Source organism: Danio aesculapii, chromosome 15, assembly GCF_903798145.1.
Source record: "Danio aesculapii chromosome 15, fDanAes4.1, whole genome shotgun sequence".
Taxonomy (NCBI): domain Eukaryota; kingdom Metazoa; phylum Chordata; class Actinopteri; order Cypriniformes; family Danionidae; genus Danio; species Danio aesculapii.
In genome coordinates this window covers 32,143,925-32,164,335 of record NC_079449.1, presented here as the reverse complement: position 1 = coordinate 32,164,335, position 20,411 = coordinate 32,143,925, and the positions used below count along the sequence as shown (strand labels likewise).

At 36.3% G+C, this 20,411-nt stretch overlaps 2 protein-coding genes across 5 annotated transcripts in view; both read right to left on the bottom strand.

The window, feature by feature from the left end:
• Positions 1–12,142, bottom strand: part of rskra (ribosomal protein S6 kinase related a) — a 20,979-nt gene extending 8,837 nt beyond the window's left edge. The window contains exons 1-6 of the mRNA XM_056474281.1: positions 12,116–12,142; positions 7,670–7,918; positions 4,618–4,701; positions 4,457–4,525; positions 4,171–4,240; positions 2,429–2,536 (exon numbers count right to left, since the gene is read on the bottom strand). Of these exons, the coding sequence (XP_056330256.1) occupies positions 2,429–2,536; positions 4,171–4,240; positions 4,457–4,525; positions 4,618–4,701; positions 7,670–7,918; positions 12,116–12,142 (607 nt within the window). The remainder of the gene's footprint in view (positions 1–2,428; positions 2,537–4,170; positions 4,241–4,456; positions 4,526–4,617; positions 4,702–7,669; positions 7,919–12,115) is intronic.
• A 1,906-nt stretch (positions 12,143–14,048) lies between these two features.
• Positions 14,049–20,411, bottom strand: part of LOC130241357 (bridge-like lipid transfer protein family member 2) — a 51,585-nt gene continuing 45,222 nt past the window's right edge. For all 4 annotated transcript variants that reach the window (XM_056473068.1, XM_056473070.1, XM_056473069.1 and 1 more), the window contains exons 37-40: positions 18,164–18,285; positions 17,901–18,002; positions 16,727–16,861; positions 14,049–15,150 (exon numbers count right to left, since the gene is read on the bottom strand). In XM_056473068.1, coding sequence (XP_056329043.1) covers positions 14,965–15,150; positions 16,727–16,861; positions 17,901–18,002; positions 18,164–18,285 — 545 coding nt within the window. In that variant the 3' untranslated portion in view covers positions 14,049–14,964. The remainder of the gene's footprint in view (positions 15,151–16,726; positions 16,862–17,900; positions 18,003–18,163; positions 18,286–20,411) is intronic.

Below are 20,411 nucleotides of genomic sequence, written 5' to 3'. Positions count from 1 at the left end.
CACTTGTATGTGAAACTGACTCCACGAAACACACTACATTACATTTAATCATTTACATTGCTTAAATACAAATCATGAGCAGACACTGCAGGTGGAATTATAAAAAAGTAAAGGTTATCTCAGTATTAACACAATTAATTAATATTTATCACCATATTTCTTAAGCTGATTCATTACTTTAATAATTGCAAACATTTTGTTGAATTAAAAATTATCTATAATGTCATATTTAAATACAGTTGAAGTCACTAAATACACTAGATATTTTACAAGACACTTCTATACAGCTTAAAGTGACATTTAAAGGCTTAACTAGGTTAATTATGTTAACTAGGCAGGATAGGGTAATTAGGCAAGTTATTGTACAACAACAGTTTGTTCTGTAGACAGTCGAGAAAAAATTAGCTTAAAGGGGCTAATAATTTTGCCCTAAAATGGTTTTAAAAAAAAATTTAAAACTGCTTTTATTCTAGCCAAAATAAAACACATAAGACTTTCTCCAGAAGAAAATATATTATCAGACATACTGTGAAAATTTCCTTGCTCTGTTAAACATAGTTTGGGAAATATTTAAAAAAAGAAGAAAAAAAATTAAAAGATGGGCTAATAATTATGACTTCCACTGTATATGCAAATGAGTATTATTTTATTAAATCTGCACTAAATTGCATACATTTCTAGCACAAACATCTAAACACTGGATGAAGCCAGGTTTCCATGTCTTGTTTCTTTTTTGAAAGAATATTAGAGTCAAAGATTTTTACAAAGAAGACTTTATAATATTTTTCTTTTGAATCAAAGGTTGTATACAATCAGCCAAATTATGTATGAACAAATCATTTGGTAAAAAAACAACAACCTCAGAACACAGATATGAATAAAACTGATGTTTGGAGTAAGTGCTGTTGAAATAGAGTTTTGAGAAACTCAAATTGATGAAACGCAACAAAACTCCTCTCCATATGCACCAAACATCATGCTATTTGGTAATATAGAGCAATTCTGAGTGTGCTTTACACAGTGGCTGAGTGGGCTTGACAAACCACCTGTAAGTGACACACTCTCTCCTCTCCATATGCACCAGACACCTTCTTATAAGCAACACATACTTCTTAAGAACACTGTGCAATTCTGTGTGTGCTCTCTCATTTCAGTTTGCTCGGAGGAGAAAATACTTGTCAACTTCTGTACAACTTCTTTTATCTTCATTTGTAAGTCGCTTTGGATGAAAACATCTGCTGAATGAATAAATGTAAATGTATTTTGGATGTTTATATTAGACTGAGAACATGTTTTTATGAAAAGCTAAAAAGCTCAAAATTTTAAACTTGACAGCTGCATGAAAAAAACTGTTTCCTCTTTAAATTAAGTAAAGCATCATTATATACAGTCACGCTAAGGGGTTGACTCCATCCATCCATCCATCCATCCATCCATCCATCCATCCATCCATCCATCAATTATAATCCATCCATCCTTATATCTTCCACACACACCTTTCATCTATCTATCTATCTATCTATCTATCTATCTATCTATCTATCTATCTATCTATCTATCTATCTATCTATCTATCTATCTATCTATCTATCTATCTATCTATCTATCTATCTATCTATCTATCTATCTATCCATCTATCCATCCATCCATCCATCCATTCATCAATTATAATCCATCCATCCTTCTATCTTCCACACACACCTTTCATCTATCTATCCATCCATCCATCCATCCATCCATCCATCAATTATAATCCATCCATCCTTCTATCTTCCACACACACCTTTCATCTATCTATCTATCCATCCATCCATCCATCCATCCATCCATCCATCCATCTATCCATCCATCCATCCATCCATCAATTATAATCCATCCATCCTTCTATCTTCCACACACACCTTTCATCTATCTATCCATCCATCCATCCATCCATCCATCCATTATAATCCATCCATCCTTCTATCTTCCACACACACCTTTCATCTATCCATCCATCCATCCATCCATCCATCCATCCATCCATCAATTATAATCCATCCATCCTTCTATCTTCCACACACACCTTTCATCTATCTATCCATCCATCCATCCATCCATCCATCCATCCATCCATCCATCCATCCATCCATCCATCAATTATAATCCATCCATCCTTCTATCTTCCACACACACCTTTCATCCATCCATCCATTCATCCATCCATCCATCCATTCAAATAGCATTTCACTGCAATTAGCGGATAATTAAATTTAAAATGAAAACTATTACCTACTATCTTATTATCTAAACTATCTGCGGAAAATGGTCATATATATTCACTATACAGTCAGTAAAACAACAGAATTAATGTTGGCCTAAAACTTTTGCACAGCACTGTATATATAGCCAAGCCCGAAATTACTCATTTTGAATACTAAAACTCACCTAAAGCAGAGCCCAATTCAGCAGCAAACACTCGAACATACATCTCCTCAAACAAGCCCTTCAGTGTCCAGTAAGTGTAGAGATCTCCAGTGCTGCAGTAATCACACACTGAACACAACACACACACACAAGGCAGAAAACATGACTGAGACGATGTGACAGAAGACTGATTGCCTGACCTTCAGACCACCTTTTTCTAGTTCAAACTTCATTTGGCCTTGATGTGGTCTGGAGACAGTGTTTCTGAACATAATCACGAGACCGTGACACAATTTCAGTCTGTCACAGGGTCACTGAGGGAGACGTTGAAAAGTAAGACGACAAAACACAATGATTAAGTCTCTGAAATCACACTGGCCAATGGACGCGGAGGGAAGAATGCACAAAGGGAAAGGTTTAAGTACAAAAATATACAGAACGATACAGATAAATTGGATGGAAAAGGATCAAATGAGATCAACTTTGAGCAGATCTTTCTAGAAATATCCAGGGCTAAATATAGCTCCGCTCTTACCATCTACTGCAGGGATCACCAAACTTGTTCCTGGAAGGTCCGGTGTCCTGCAGATTTTAGCTCCAACCCTAATCAATCGCACCTGAACAAGCTAATCAAGGTCTTACTTGGTATACTTGAAACACCCAGGCAGGCCTGTTGAGGCAAGTTGGAGCTAAACCCTGCAGGGCACCGGACCTTCAGGAACGAGATTGGTGACCCCTGATCTACTGTATATCCAATGTCATACAAATCTGTAAAATCCAACCATTTTCACATATTAATGCAATGATATAAGGAAAACAAAACAGCAACATCTAGTCAACCAATGGTAAGAGATTGGAGGAGGGGATATTTGTTTTTCTGATCACTGTGTGTATTTCGGGACATTAATTTAGCTATTTCATTAATAATGCAGTTTGGCACAATAAAATAAACTAGACTTTTGTGTAAAATGTTCCATTAAAGAAGGGGTTTTAAACAGTGTGTGAATTATACATTAGTTTGTGTAATACATGCTTCTGTCATGTATATAATTTTAATCACTTTTAGTTTATTAATAAAACAGATTTAAGTTTACAGCGTTTAAGTTAACATTAATAATGAAACTATGTACAATAACAAACTAATAGGAAATTAATCATAAATATGAAAAATGAATCATATATAAATATATATATAATATATATATTTCATATATAAGGATGCATGGAAAGAAAGGTTTAGGTACAAAAATATATAGAACAAACCAGATAAATTGGATGGAAAAGGATCAAACTTTTCAACTTTGAGCAGATCTTTCTAGAAATATCCAGGGCTAAATATAGCTCCGCTGCTAACATCTATATTCAATGTCAAACTAATCTGTAAAACCCAGTAAGTTTCATGCAAGGATATAAGAAAAACAAAACAGCAACATTAAGTCAACCAATGGTAGGAGATTGGAGGAGGGGATATTTGCTTTTTTCTGATCACTGTGTGTATTTTGGGACATTAATTTAGCAATTTCATTAATAATGCAGTTTGGCACAATAAATAAGCTACACTTTTGTGTAAAAATGTTGAAGTGAACAGTAAGCTTATTGTTCTTAGGTTTGAACTTATTGTTTAAAAAGAAAAAATTCAATCAAGAATTGAGCCAAAGCGATTGAGGAAAAACTGTAAAGACCCCCGAACCCCAGTGTGAAGCCCCCTGCTTAAAAACACATGAAAATAAGCAGAATGAGAGTTTGTACGTGCAGTGACTCACTGATGAAGAGATTGCTCTGGCTCTGCCAACACTCCCGCAGACTGAGCAGGAAAGGATGTCTGACTTGTCGCTACAACGTAACAGTTGACAACACAAAATGAGATGGACATGAGCGCAGGCGCTGAGAGGAAGTGGGAGTAAATCCTAATGGCAACTGCGTGAACAAAAACAATTGAAGTATGAAATGTGTGCATGCACGCTCATAGGGCATTGACTGAGAGGAAGTCGGCGCTGTGGATGCAGTTAGAACCAGATCAGACGAGCCCCGGCCGACAGCGTGACTCACTTGAATGATCACCTCCTCCTTGGACTGCTGGAGGACTCCGTGTCTCAGAACTGCAGCTTTGGGTAAAACCTAACCGACAGTGACAGCAGAAAGTCTGGATTAAAGGAGATGCAGTGGACTGGGTATATGGCATTAAATGACAGAGGATTCTGAACAATCACCTTAATGGCATAGGTCTCCTCTTTAGACACGTCCTTCACCTTCAGGATTGGACCGAACCAGCCTTTAGCTATAAAACCAAGGATCTGAGAAAAGAGTCTTTAGTCTATAATGATAAAATAGACCGTAATCAAAGGATTTAAAGAGACTACTCCTGAAATGAGGCTCTTTAATGCATTTTATGTGAAAGATATCATACAGTACAAACAGTTAAAGGCAAAATTAGCCCTCCTGTGTTTTTTAACACAATTTTAAACACAATAGTCTAATTTATAATAACTAATTCCTTTTGCCATGATGACAGACAGGCTTAAGTAGATTAGTTAGGTTAATTAGGCAAGTCGTTGGAATTAGGGAAACAGTAGTTTGTTCTGTAGGCAATCAAAAAATAATTATTTCTTAAGGGTTAGGGATGTAACGATTCACCGTGAGCCAGTTGAAAATCCATTCCAATATTTGACGATATAAACCGGTGAAAAGGCTGAACAAATCGCAATACATGTTTTGAACAGAGGGGGCGCTGTGTTTACTGTCGCTTTACCTGCATATCAGTGGCGGGCAAGAGGTGGGGTGGCAAACTAAGGCCCAATCCCAGTTCTATCTTTGTACCCCTTCACCTTGGCCCTTGAAACAGAGTGTGAAGAGAAAGGGCTTCAAAATTTACCCCTAGAAAATGAGACACCACTACAGAACCTGCACACGTCATCATTTGTCATTGCGATCTCTTGCTTTACATGAGATCAGACGATGGCGACTGCTGTAGTTATTCCAGTTGTGCTATTTTTTTATCATGTTATCAAAACGATATAATGTGGCAACTGGGAAATTTCTCTTGGTTTCGAGGGTGGTCCTGAAAAATCAGTTTCAAGGGGTATCCCTACGCCTTCAAGCTAAAGAGTATTGGGACACCCCTACCCCTTCACGTGAACGCGTAAAACAAGGGGTAGGGGTAGGGGGAAGGTCTAAGGGGTAGAATTGGGATTGGGCCAAAAATGACAGGGGTGAAGTGTGCCAGACTAAACACAAACTGTGCGAATACTGCAAAAAGACGTTTACTTGCACTAACAGAACAACGAATATGATGCAGATAAACCATCAGTACAGTGAAAAACTACTGTCACAGACGTCTATACGCAAAAAACTGTTGCAAATGTGTAAAGGCCTCAGCTTATGCCAGAAAACATAGATACACTGATATTTCTTTTTACAAATGTAAAATCCCAGCACAGTCACAGTTTTAGTTTGTTTATATTAATGAGTCTTCTTTAGTTCGTATTATTCTTTTTTTATTATTGTTTTTAAAATAGCAATTTAGTTATGGTAGAAAATTTATTATTTTGCAAAAAAAATGCATTTAAGAATTTTTTTTTTTTTTAATTGTTTAAAAATCTTGACTAAATCGTATCGTGATATTAGTATCGTGAATTGTATTGAATCGTGAGTCAGGTAAATCGTTACATTCCTACTTAAAGGGGCTAATAATATAACCTTTTACATTTCATTCATTCATTCATTTTCTTTTTCAGCTTAGTCCCTTTATTAATCAGGGGTTGCCACAGTGGAATGAACTGCCAACTTATCCAGCATATGTTTTGCGCAGCAGATGCCTTCCAGCTGCAACCCATCACTGGGAAACATCCATACACACTCATTCACACACATAGACTACGGACAGTTTAGCTTACCCAATTCACCTGTAGCACATGTCTTTGGAATTGTGGGGGAAACCGGACAAAGCTTTTATGGATGAAAGTTTTTTCTTTCGGTGTACTGTGCAAGTAAGAAATATTAATGTACATTTGCAAGCATTGTTTTTGCTATTATCTGTAATAATCTAGTGAGATTTCTGTATGCAGAATGAGTATGAGAGCAGGCAGAGGTGTACACAGAGGTCTGATCTCACCATCATCCAGTCTTTCATCCGGAACAAACTGAGACAGACTAATGCTGCATTTCAGATACAGTCAGAGCTGGGAACTTAAGCAGTGAAATGTCCCACATCCAACCTCAGTGCATCATGTTCTAGCAGCATTCTAGATGTTATTTTCATGTAGAAAGGAGGGAAAAATACTAATCCTAGCTTTTCTGGAATGAAGCATATATACAGAAGGTACTTCAACGAAACCTTCCTGCAAAGCTACGTTACTGTATAAGGTTAAAGGAACCTTCAGTAGTTACGATGTTTTCAAAAATAATGCCATAAATAGATGTTATTCATCAATTAAGTTCTATTAACTAAATTAAAATAATGAACACTCTTAAAAACAAAGCTTCCAAAAGGGGGATTTTCGCAGTGATGTCAGCAGAACCCTTTAATTTTTTTAACAAACTTTGTTTAGACATAATATGTGTGTGTGTGTGTGTGTGTAATACACACACATACATAAAAACTAAACTATGCAAACATTTTGGGGTGCATTAATATATTAATTTCTATATAATTTGTATCATATACATATATATTTTATTTCTAAATATAAATAATTTCAAGGTGACGCAGTGGCGCAGTAGGTAGTGCTGTCGCCTCACAGCAAGAAGGCCACTGGTTTGAGCCTCGACTGGGTCAGTTGGCATTTCTGTGTGGAGTTTGCATGTTCTCCCTGCGTTCGCGTGGGTTTCCTCCGGGTGCTCCAGTTTCCCCCACAGTCCAAAGACATGCAGGTGAAATGGGTAAGCTAAATTGTCCGTAGTGTATGAGTGTGAATGAGTGTGTATGGATGTTTCCCAGAGATGGGTTGCGGCTGGAAGGGCATCCGCTGCGTACGTGCTGGATAAATTGGTGGTTCATTCCGCTGTGGCGACCCCAGATTAATAAAGGGACTAAGCCGAAAAGAAAATGAATGAATGAATGAATAAATAATTTCTCAAATGAATGCATGCATGTGTGTATTTATATATAAATAATTAATATACACAACACAAACATATATATTATGTCAAAACAAACTTTTATTTTGGATGTGATTAGCTTTTGCCCAGCACCAAAGAAACATAAAGCTAATTTTCCCACTGTAAAAAGTGGAAACATACATTATACTTGTGCCAGTGATGTACCTGTAAATGCGCTTGTCTAGTAAATCTGTGAGGAAACTCCGGCAGGAAGATGGAAATAAAGCCCGGCAGTGTCCAGTCCACTTGAGGGCCCTCTGGGTTTGAGTCTGAGGGCTGTGATTGCTCAGAGACATGGTATTCTCTGCGCTGGCCGATGCGTCTAAATAGACCATGATGAACAAGCTGAGCCGGGACAGACAGAAAGCCCTGATGACAGGACAGGGATCTCCTCTTCACCAGCGATGAAGAAGCCTGCAGCACAAAAGCACATCACGCTTGGACTGCTGTAACTTAAGTTTTGTGGGTATTGGCCAATCCTATATAAATCGTCTTCAAGTGGTCCAACATGCACGCTAGGTTGCAAAAGTTTAGCCAATGTCAGCGCCAGTAGCCTAGTGGTACTGCGCGCTGACATATAGCACCAACATGCTCACAGCGACCCGAGTTCAATTCCTAGCTCGAGGTCTTTTGCCGATCCTTCCCCTCTCTCTGCTCCCAATGCTTTCCTGTCTGAATTCTCAATTGTCCTGTCATAATAAAGGCGAAAAAAACCTAAAAAATAATAATAAAAAAAAAAGTTTAGCCACATTACTCCTATTCTGTGCTCCCTAAATTGGTTGCCGATATGTTTTAGAATTGAGTTAAAAATTTTTATGTTTGTTTTTAAGGTTTTAAATGGCCAGGCTCCGACTTATCTGTCTATAACAGGGGTGGGCAAACTCTGTCCTGGAGGGCAGGTGTCCTGCACAGTTTAGCTCCAACTCTAATCAAACACACCTGCTTATAGATTTCTAGTGATCTTGAAGACACTGATTAGCATGTTCAGGTGTGTTTGATTAGTGTTGGAGCTAAACTGTGCAGGACACCGGTCCTCCAGGACCAAGTTTGCCCAGCCCTGTCTATAATCTTATCACTGTTAAAATATCTGGCAGATGTTTAAGGTCATCGAACCAGAAAATGCTAGATATTCCCAGATCCAAATTGAAAAAAGGCTTTCTCAGTAGTAGGTCCTAAAATTTGGAATGGGTTACCTATGTCCGTTAGAACAATTTCCAATGAATTTTTGATCAGAGGGAAACTTAAACTACACCTTCTAGAAAGAGCTTTTAAATTGGGAGAAAATTGATCCTATTATATCTATCTGGTGTCTTGTTATTTATCGTTAATGATGTGTGGTATGTTGGATGTATTCTATGTTGTTTTGTCTGTCTATTTTTTGATCATTTGTTTTTAGGTTTCTAGAGCACAATGGTCAACAACTGTTGTTTTATTGTGCTTTATTAATAAATAAACTAAACTAAACACTGACAAAATACTGGACAAAAAAGTAGTGCCATATTTTGTCTACACCATGTCTAATGGCTTTTACAAATGATGTTTTTTTATTCTTGATGTAATTTTTAGGTTAATTAATGTTTGTTTATGTAATAGATGTTTTTTTCCAGCCAGAAACCTCTCAACTAAAAGGTTACCTCTTAAATTATTTTGTTTTCCTTCTAAAATGGTCATTTTAATATGCTCAATGATCTATGGTCAAAATCTTTGATTTATTGATTACATTAATACAAAAAATGTGTAAGGGTTATGTTTCAGAAAGTACTTTGTGCCTATTTAATCTACCCAACCCTGGTCCCCTAATGAGGTAATTACTATGACAACCATCAGCAACATGATGGTTGTGCTTTTGTAGTATATTTTTATTTAGAGAATGTGTTGAATGTGTAAAATGGAGGACATTTCTTCCCACATAGCACAATTTCTCTGGCCCAGATCTGGCCCACACAATCAGCTTTTGCTTGGCCCATGCTGCAATGAATTACGGTACATGATTGGACCAGTTCTGGATTCCAAACAAGGGCCAAACACGGACCATATCTGGGCCAAGCTTCAGCCAAGTTAATAACCAATAACTGGACCTGCATTGGGCCAGATTTGTTGGTGTGTCACGACTGCATTGAATTTGATAAACCATGAAGCATTCTGCTTTATGGCCATGCTTTTTCTCGTAGCAACCTGATTGGTAGAATTTATTCTTTACTCAAAATAATATAAATGTATTTTAAAAGTGGGTCAAGATAGGCCAAACTTACGTGGCCCACATATACATTTTTAACATCTGGGCCAAATACTACATTTGTTATCTGGCCCAGGTATTGAGTGCCGCCTTAGGACCACCTCTGTGAAACCCGGACCATGTTTGTGTTCCATAGTTATGCCAAATCTGGGCCAGAATTATTTGCTACATGGGTAGTTACAATTTCCAATAATGAGAGTTTTTTCTTAGTAAATGTAATCTTTTACATTTCTTTTTCAAATTTATTGTAATATTTACAAGCAACCCTGTTAAAAAAAGAAACATTCAACATCTTCAAAGAACATCTAAGTTTTATTGGCTAACCCTTTATCAGGCAAATAAATATATATATATATATATCATTGACATTAACTATAATTTTTTTTTTAAAGTCATAAAATCATAAAGTGGCTTTTTTTTCTTCTTTTTAGTCATAAAAGTCCAAAGGTCTTGTAAAAAAAACCTCGTAGTAACACTCTATGGTTTTTATAATGAATATTTCAATGAGTGCCTTTAAAGCAGAGATGCCCAAAATAGGGCCCGCGGGTCAAAGTTGGCCCATTGTATCCTTTGATTCGGCCCACCATCTCATCTGAGAGCAGAGGGAGAATGATGGAGAGGATTGGTGTGAATGCCTTTAACAGAGATCATCATTTCTAATTTGAAGTAACCTGTTTTGTTTGTTTTATTGCTGAGCTACAAAAAAGTGAACTGAAATTAAATGTTTCAATTAAATGTTGTAAATGGACCTGATTTTTAAAATGCAAATTCTGTCACTCCATGGATAGAGGACTACGCAGAAAACATCAGCGAGCAAATCAAGACAAAAACTGTAATCCTGTTATAAATGAGATTGTTTTGTTTTTACTGTAATAAGCACATTATAAAAGAAAATGCTGTATGGCAACCATATTTACAATCGGCCCACTAGCCTTAATCAAGTAGGGTTTTTGGTCCTTCATAAGATAAAGATTGGGCACCCCTGCTAAAAAGGCCTATAATGGGAATTGTATTGGTTTTAGTGGAAACTCTAGTGGTCCCTGCTGGTAATTTGTTGCCTTCTATTCCTAAATCACACTAGAAATGTAAAAAATCTACTTTCACATTACTTGGTAGATTTTAACAATATTTTTAGCATATGTAGTGGAAAACATTCAATTGTGAGAGATGAAAATTATTCATTAAACTTTTTTTCCCCAAGTGTCTGTCTATACAGGCACTGTACTTTTTTTTTTTTTTTTTTTTTTTCAAAAAGTGGCTCTATTTGCAATTGTTTGCCTCATTTTCTTTTCATTTATGATTAAATACTGCATTATAGTGACATTTTAAGCACTATTTTAGCTGGATTAGCTTGTCATTATAACCACACTTTTTGATGTATCAAAAATATTATTTGGAATAAAAAAATATGATTTTTTTTTTAAATACAAGTTTATTACATCATATATCATTAATAAAAAAATAGGAATCTATTAAGAGTTTAAAATTAAAAACTGTAGTCTATTGTCATTTGTTAGCCAAACAACAAACTGGCCAGCACATTTAACTTTCCTCAGTCAGAATTTGGCCCTTTGCATAGTAACAAATAAAACATATTAATAATGTAGAGCTTCACAACAATACCCAAAATAGTATTCAAATATATTTAATATGGGCCGCTTTTGGTGCTTCACACCTTTTTAATGGTCATTTTTTTCTTCTTTCAAGAATAAGGTCAAAGATATAGAATAAAAATGACATGTAGAATGTTTTCTTTATATTACAACAATACAGTAGGTCAGTACTTAACTTACGTCAGATAATGTTTCTTGCACAGATGGATGTTGGACTCGTGAAAAATAATTGTTTGCATTGGACAGAGGATTCTGCTTAGTTTTAAAGACTTTTTTGATGGGTTAGCAATAAAAATAGGACAAATGAGCTCATATGGGACAAATTATGGACCTTTGCCAATGAGGGGTGAGTCTTTCGAACCACCCGGACCCCCCCTGGCTACGGGCCTGCTGTGTCAGTAGTGCCAACATACATACTTTTGTTAATGTAGACGTAATATGAATTGTGCAAAATATGCAAAACGAGATAGGACGTAAACTGAAATAGAATTTGTCTAATTAATTATGTTTTCTTCTTTTGCTACATATTGTGTAGATTTCACATCTGTTAGTTCTTCAGCAACTAAATTTGACTGGGTAACTGGCAACGTCTCAAGTGTCCGTGTAATTTTGCCTCATGAAACTGATAGTTTAGCCTCTATTTTTGTCTTATAAATCAATATTTAAATAAGACGATTGTAACTGTGTACACCCGCGTTTAGTACAAAAATATTCCCCCGTTTCCATCAATGTGAGGTGTGACAGAGCAATAAACACTCCTACCTTATTTTTACTCCCGTCGCCGCCCATCGCATGTTATAAACAATAAATTAACGACACGTTCTTCTTTAAAAACAACATTTTCCCCACAGAAGTCCTTCAATAAAAAGTGAAGCACATGTCAGTGACTTCGGTCCTCTTTTCTTTAGCACAAGACGCTGTTTCAACAAGCAAGTGTACAAAGCTTTAATACACATGCAGTAACGCGACTCTGTCCCGCCCACTCATTAATATTAACATATAAACAATGATCACGTCACTCACAGCATTATACTTCAGACGCCAAAAACGTCATCATTGATTGATTACGTAATTCACAGACTTTTGTTTCTAATGTTCAGTGAATACTCCGTGATAATAATCTTCAATTGTATTGGCTACACCGACTAATTTTAATAATTCTTTTCTAAATTTTAAATACATTTATATTCAAATGTAATATAATTAAACACCCTTATCTTTATAATTATAGAAGTCCACGTTTTCCACGTCCTGTTAATTACGACGATTTTCATAGTTTTATTTTTCTAAAACACACAAATGTTTGTTTTTGTGAATAGTGGGAAATAGTTCTGAATAGATAGATTACATAGGTTTCCATACTGTATAAACTGTATTTTTTATTGCCCTAACCCCACCCTTCCCCTAAACTCAACCCTCACAGGAATCAGCAATGTCCACATTTTTCACCACCTTTTTGTGTTATACCTAAACTCATCTGCCACTTTATTAGGTACACCTTACTACTACCAGTTTGGACCCCTTTTACCCGCAGAACTGACTTTGTGGCAAACCTTTGTGGCATAGATTCAACAAGGTAATGGAAATATTTTGGTCCATATTGACATGATAGCATCACACAGTTGCTGCAGATTTGTCAGCTGCACATTGAATTGAGCTCTGGTGACTGTAGAGGCCATTTGAGTACACTTAATTCATTCAAACCAGTCAGAGATGAGTCGCGCTTTATGACATGGCGTGTTATCCTGCTGGAAGGAGCCATCAGAAGATGGGTACACTGTGGTAATAAAGGGATGGACATGGACAGCAACAATACTCAGGAAGGCTGTGGCGTTGACACAATGCTCAATTGGTACTAATTGGCCCAAAGTGTGCCAAGGAAATATCTCCCACACCATTACACCACCATCACCAGCCTGAACCGTTGATACAAGGCAGGATGGATCCATGCTTTCATGTGGTTGATGCCAAATTCTGACCCTGAGCATTTGAACGTCTGAACGTTTTTCCAATCTTCTACTGTCCATTTTTGGTGAGGCTGTGCGAATTGTAGCCTCAGTTTCCTGTTCTTAACTGACAGGAGTGGCACCCAGTGTGGTCTTCTGCTGTAGCCCATCCGCCTCAAGGTTCAACATGTTGTGCATTCAGAGATGTTCTTCTGCATACAGCACCTCTGTTGTAACGAGTAGTTATTTGAGTCACTGTTGCCTTTCTGACAGCTGGAACCAGTCAGGCCATTCTCCTCTTACCTCTGGCATCATCAAGACATTTGTGCCCACAGAACTGCCGCTCACTGAACATTTTCTCTTTTTCGGACCATTCTCTGTAAACCCTAGAGATGGTTGTGTGTGAAAATCCCAGTAGATCAGCAGTTTCTGAAATACTTAGACCAGCCCATCTGGCACCAACAACCATGCCACGTTCAAAGTCACCTTTCCTCCCCATTCTTATCCTCAGTTTAAACTGCAGCAGATCGCCTTGACCATGTCTACATCCCTAAATGCATTGAATTGCTGCCATGTAATTGGCTGATTAGAAACCTGCATTAACAAGCAGTTGGATAGATGTACCTTATAAAGTGGCCAGTGAGTCAATTTTATTATTCAAATTTATGTACTGATATGTCACTAAAAACATACACACACAAATAAACTACTATAATTAAATGTATGAAGATACATAAAACAAGAACAAATAAGAGTTTCTGAAGGACTCATTTGGGCCTGCTTTTTTATTTTACTGACAAATATTAATTTGCATGCTTGGTGACATTGAATACCTCCCATTATTTGTACAAAGAACAATACTAGGCCCGTTGCCTGATACAGTGGGGCAGGAAGAAAAAGAAAATCCAAATAGTGCTCAATTTTTAAACATTCAAGCTCAAATAACATCTTTGACTTTTGAAGCTGACAAGCAAAAAATCAGCAGCATCTGAAGACATTATCGAAACGATACCAGAAATAACCCACAGATACAAAAATATCAGAAAATCCTTTGTGTAAAAAGTGCCATAGTGTTAAAATTACAAAGCATTAATTAATCAGATCGGCCGCAAAAATGGCATAAAACAAGACGCTTCCCATCGACACGGTCTATTCGCTTTTGTATTGCACTACGTAGTTAGTACAGTAAATCAGTGGTCAACTAACTATTACCATGTAGGATTTAACTCTCCTCCGAAATGTGGATTAATTCTCCATAACTTCACATACAGTGGAACTATATGGGTTTTCCAGTACACGCACGCTTCAGATTTTTCTTGCAGCTCCAAGCAAGATTCAAACACTAATGTCTCCCGATCCAGCAGGAGAGGCGTCACAATACATCGAACACAAAATACAGATGAACCATTGAATTGTGGGACACCGTCTGGAGCCACAAGGACGTTATCCTCCAATATATAGAAATGACTCACACAACAGCAGTACATAAAACCAAACGTTAAATGTACAGCCCTGACGATAGACTGTAGAATGACTCCATCTCATCCGGTGCTGGTTTTCATGTCCACATCCAGCGCGGACGTCTAAAGGCACCCCTGGTGAAGCGGAGAGGGATTCTGGACTTGATTTATTCATCACAGTCCACCTCTTCTCTCACGAACTGTTTCACTTGCGGCGACTGAAGATGCTCTTTTTGCTGGAGCTCTTGTCCGCCGTGCTGAAGCCGATCAGAAGCCTGGCCTTCTCGTCCTCCACCTGCTGCTGGAGGCTGCTGTCTGTTTTTCCGTCCGTGGCTTTCCCTCGAGACTCTGAGCCCGAGGCTGGTTTCAACCGCAGCTTCTCCTTTATCATCTATGCAGTTTGACAAAGAAGTGTAAGGGTAAGCGATCTGAAGGCTGTGAAGTATGACCATATACAACGTATTGACAAAATAAAAAGTTTATAATTTCATATTGTGCTCTATCGTTTTATTTGTGGTGTCACAAAATGCATCGTCTATGGAAATACATTTTAATCAATTATATGAGCGTAATAATACATGCCACTACGAGGATGTAAACAGATATTGTGAGAAATTTGCAATCTTAAAAGTACGATGTTATACACACTACCTTGTCACCTATCCAAGTTTTAGAAAGAGCAAATTTTGGTATCAGAAGCATTTTTGCAGGACTCCCAGAGTTCATCAAGATTCTTTGGATTTATCTTCAATGCCTCCTCCATCTTACCCCAGACATGCTCAATAATGTTCATGTCTGGTGACTGGGCTGGCCAATCCTGGAGCACCTTGACCGTCTTTTCTTTCAGGAACTTTGATGTGGATTTTGAAGTATGAAAAGGAGCGCTATTCTGCTGAAGAATTTGCCCTCTCCTGTGGTTTATAATGTAATGGGCAGCACAAATGTCTTGATACCACATGCTGTTAATGCAATGTAACCCGTACTAAATGTAACCCCAAAACCATGATTTTTCCTTCACCAAACTTGACTGATTTCTGTGAGAATCTTGGGTCCATGTGGGTTCCAATGGGTCTTCTGGAGTATTTGTGATGATTGGGATGCAGTTCAACAGATGATTGGACGGAAAAAAAGTACCTTCTGCCACTTTTCCAAATGATCAACTAGAAGTCAGGTTATTATGTGATGCTCTTACAACTGGGACCGACGACAAGACTTTTGTCAGGTAGTGTATAATGAATTTTATGTTAGACCTATAATCATAGGTTTTTGAGAAATATTTGATATTTTATTAATATTTAATATATATTTCTACATTTTCAAATCAAGCGTTTTCTCTGAAGATCTTAATAAAGTGTAAAAAAACAAACATTTATGAAAAAGGAAATCTCTGAGTAAATACTTTAAAATGTAAAAAACATAGTATATATATATATATATATATATATATATATATATATATATATATATATATATATATATATGTATGTATATGTATACATACGTATATGTATATACATGTATATATATATATATATATATATATATATACATGTATATATATATATATATATATATATATATATATATATATATATATATATATATATATATATATATATATATATATATATATATATATACGTATGTATACACGTACACGTATATATATATATATATATATATATATATATATATATATATATATATATATATATATATATATATATATATATATATATATATATATATATAAACTATTAATTCATTGAATATATCGTGATGTATATTATTTATCATCAGGATATGAGATTTATGAGATTTTTGACATATCGCTAAGCCCTATGACACACTGTAAATAAAGGACAATAAGCTATAAAAAGCAATAAGTTGCAGGATTTTTAACAGTCACTAGATTCAGATTTATACATTGAGCTCCTTTAATGGCTAATTTGGGGTCTAGTGATTACCTGTGCAACTAGAGCTTTCCGACTGTCTCTCTTCACAGCCATAGCGAAGTCCAGCCAGGTCCAAGTGTTGTTGTGATACTCCAAACAGGGCAGAACCAGATTCAGATCCTTCCAGTCGACACTGCTCTTCTCTCCCTATACATACACCACAAGAGAAATGCAGTCACACTTCACTACAGCCTGTAATAAATTGAGTATTAACTCCGTGACTTTTAAATGGTTTTGCTGGGAAGGTAAAATGACTTTTAGTTGTTTATAAAGTCAGATCTATGAAATAGTGTTCAATTTGCAAATATTTTTTTATCAAACCAGTATATAAAATACTCCCTCATGTTAACTGACTGATCAACAATGTACTTAACTATACACATTATTTTTTAAGTATTGTAATTTGAAAGCCATGATATACACACACATTATTGAATATTACTTATTATATTTACAATTTTTATGGCTATTTGGTTAAACCTTTTTTCATTTCAGGGCAAATGCATAAATACTGAGTGATATTCAGCTGTATTTTTAATATAGTTGAAAAAAGTACCTATATTCTAGGATAGTTTAAAAGGACATTTATGTCTAAAAAGATGTCAAGACAATATCAAATAATTAATGAGAAACTGTCTGTTTAAAAAAAGGACTCAAAGAAAAAAATATATATCCTGGTGTCGCCAAAAACATTAAACAGCTGTTAACTGATTTCTAAAGGATTACGTGACACGACCAACTGGAGAAATAATTGCTGAAAGACTGAATTCATAATTTGTAGTTATGTTTCTGAGGAAAACATAATTTGTCTTATTCTGTAATCTACTCAAGCGATGTCTTCTAAATTGTAAATAAAAGTGTTGTCATTTATAGCTTTTGCATAAAAAACAAATGACAAAGATGACATGCTTTCAGATGTGTTTCTATTCATTTTTAAACAACACAATACCAACGCTTTAACTTCAGTAGAGTTAAGAAATCAATATTTGGTGGAATAACTCTGATTTTCAATGACAATATTTTTATTTAAAATCTGAAAGAAATGTTACCAGACCATCATAAAATAAAGCAAATATTAGCATTTTACTCAAACCCATATCTAATAAATTCAGTATAACCTGAGAAACCGTGAATTTTTAAGTCCTCTCTTATTTTCCACAGCTGTTTATGTATATACAGTACCAACCTTGTAACTGACACAGAGTGGAACCTGAGGAATCTTGATGTAAATGAAAGAATTGTTCATGGCTGCTCTCTCTTTCATCTTGTCAATGTCATCAACGGGATGCTGAAACGGATGGAGGTATTGGATAACTTGGTCACAATCAGTTTATTACTAATGTACATTCCTCCTGAGAACAATATATTAATCACAGATCAGATCACAAAACAAAATCTGCAATGAATAAAAACCTTCTCTCAAGGATATAAAAAAGATAAAAAATACACCTCAGGTGGTTTGCGAAAAGACCTCCTGACTCCAGCGGTGCGATTTAACCCTTGTGTGACCCCTTTCCCAGGTCCAAGTCCTGCTATGGAGTCTTCAGAGAGCTGCCTGGGTTTTACCACACCTGGGAGTCAAGAAAAACCACAAAGTTTGTTTATTTATTGCCACATCAGGAACTTATGGCTAATTCATATCAAAATCAATATCGATAAAACATATTAAATAATAAAAACTTCAACAAGAACTTCACATTTCAATAAGAAATGATGCAAATTAAATAAATAAATAAATAAATATAAATAAAAATGATTAAAAATGACATTCAAAGTAGAGTTGGGCGATGTCGATCAATTTGGTATTGTACGATGTCTAATCTGAAACATTGCAGTGGATGACGGCATTGTCGTTGTAGGCGGCGGTGAATGAAGTATTTATGAATAATTCATTAATACATATCGAATTTATTATTTTCAGTATACCGTTTCAACAACCTGACCCGCATGGTCTTTGTATTATCCATAACCAAATCATAAATAAACAAAGATACGTTACACACAAATTACCACCTATCAATCACTTTTTCCGCAGGACTCTGGCATGAATAGGCAGAGTGATAAATGTGTCGTTATAATGGTGTCAGCAAACTTGGTTGCTAAAAGGTGCACAATCAACAGTAACCAACCAACAGTATCTGAGGTTTTCACTAAAACTAAGTACAAGCGTGAAAACGAAAGATTATAGTGTACTGATGCTGTGACACGTTACCTGATCGATTCAAAAGACTGAAGAGTCGTTAGACAGAGACAAGATTAATTAAATATCACAGTTAACAGCTATAATGAGACATGATCCAGCAGTACATCCTTGATAAACTGTCCGACGTGCACCGCTCTCCGGGTTTTTGTGCTCAAAGCACCCACTGACTGCCTGGAGCTCAGATGCGCGCATACGCTGCAGCTCATGACAGAGTGTGAGTTTGTGGTCACGTAATCTGCGTTTTTAGGGATATAGTGTGGATAGAGATCTTTTCAGAAATGTTAGGTAAAACACCAGTGTGGATGTGGATCGTTTTTTGTCCTAAAATACCATTTTAAAACTAAGACGTATTAGTGTAAACAGGGCCTTAGTGTGTGTTTTTTGCAAGAGGGTTGCTGCTGCGACTTGGGTGGGGCAGAGGATCGTGATGTGTATTGGCCATCAACGATGGACAATGGCATTGTCTATAGACCCAACCCTAATTCAGAGCATTAGATATGATATTTCAATTCAGTTTTTGATAAGCAACCTAAAATTCTTCCTGGGAATACATTTTTTTAAAACAACCATCAAAGTGTCTCAGTTTGTAAATCTTGCGTGTAAGTCTAGGACGCTCACCCTATGGTCTGTGTGAGTCCTAATGCCCCATTATAGTGAAGAAGGCAATATACTGTCAGTGAGCAGCATCTTTCGGATGAAACATTAAATCTCTCCTCTCCAACAATAAGCCGGTGTGTGGCGTACGGTCTGGTGCAATATGGCTGCTGTCATGTCATCCAGGTGGATGCTGCAAACTGGTGGTGGATGAGGAGATTCCACCCAAAATGTGTAAAGCGCTTTTAATACCCAAAAAAGTGCTATATAAATGTACGGAAATATTATTATTATTATTATTATTATTATTATTATTAAGGTATGTTTTATGGTGAGACAGGCTTACACATTGGTAGTGCATCATTCTTTACCAAATACAAATAAGCCGACCTTAGGTGACCAATTCGGCATCTAGTATAACAGTTTGGTCATGTCTGGTCTCAAAAATAGAATGTGAAAAGTGTCTTTATACATGCTTTGGTTGATCTCCTGCAATTTTTTTTTACAATAGTCCCATTCCATTTGCCCCACAATGTTCATGAAAGTCACCCTGAATCAATACCAGACATACAACCCTTCAATGACAAACAAACTACAAGCTTTTAATAGCCAAGGATAGGCTATCAGTGTGACAAAACATCAGCAGAGAGAAACCTAATACTCTCGCTGGAGAACAGGGGTGGAGGGTAAAAGAGATGGAAAAAGAAATCAATGTAAACTGATATTGATCAGAATGGGCAGCACTACTGATGTCATTAGCGCAGGAGCAAAGAGTGGTTAAAACAGCAACATAAGAAAGCAAAAAATGGGTCCCACTTTTATATCAAGTGTCCTTAACTACTATGGACTTACACAAACTATAAATACAATGTACTTGCTGTGTTCATAATGTATTGCAGA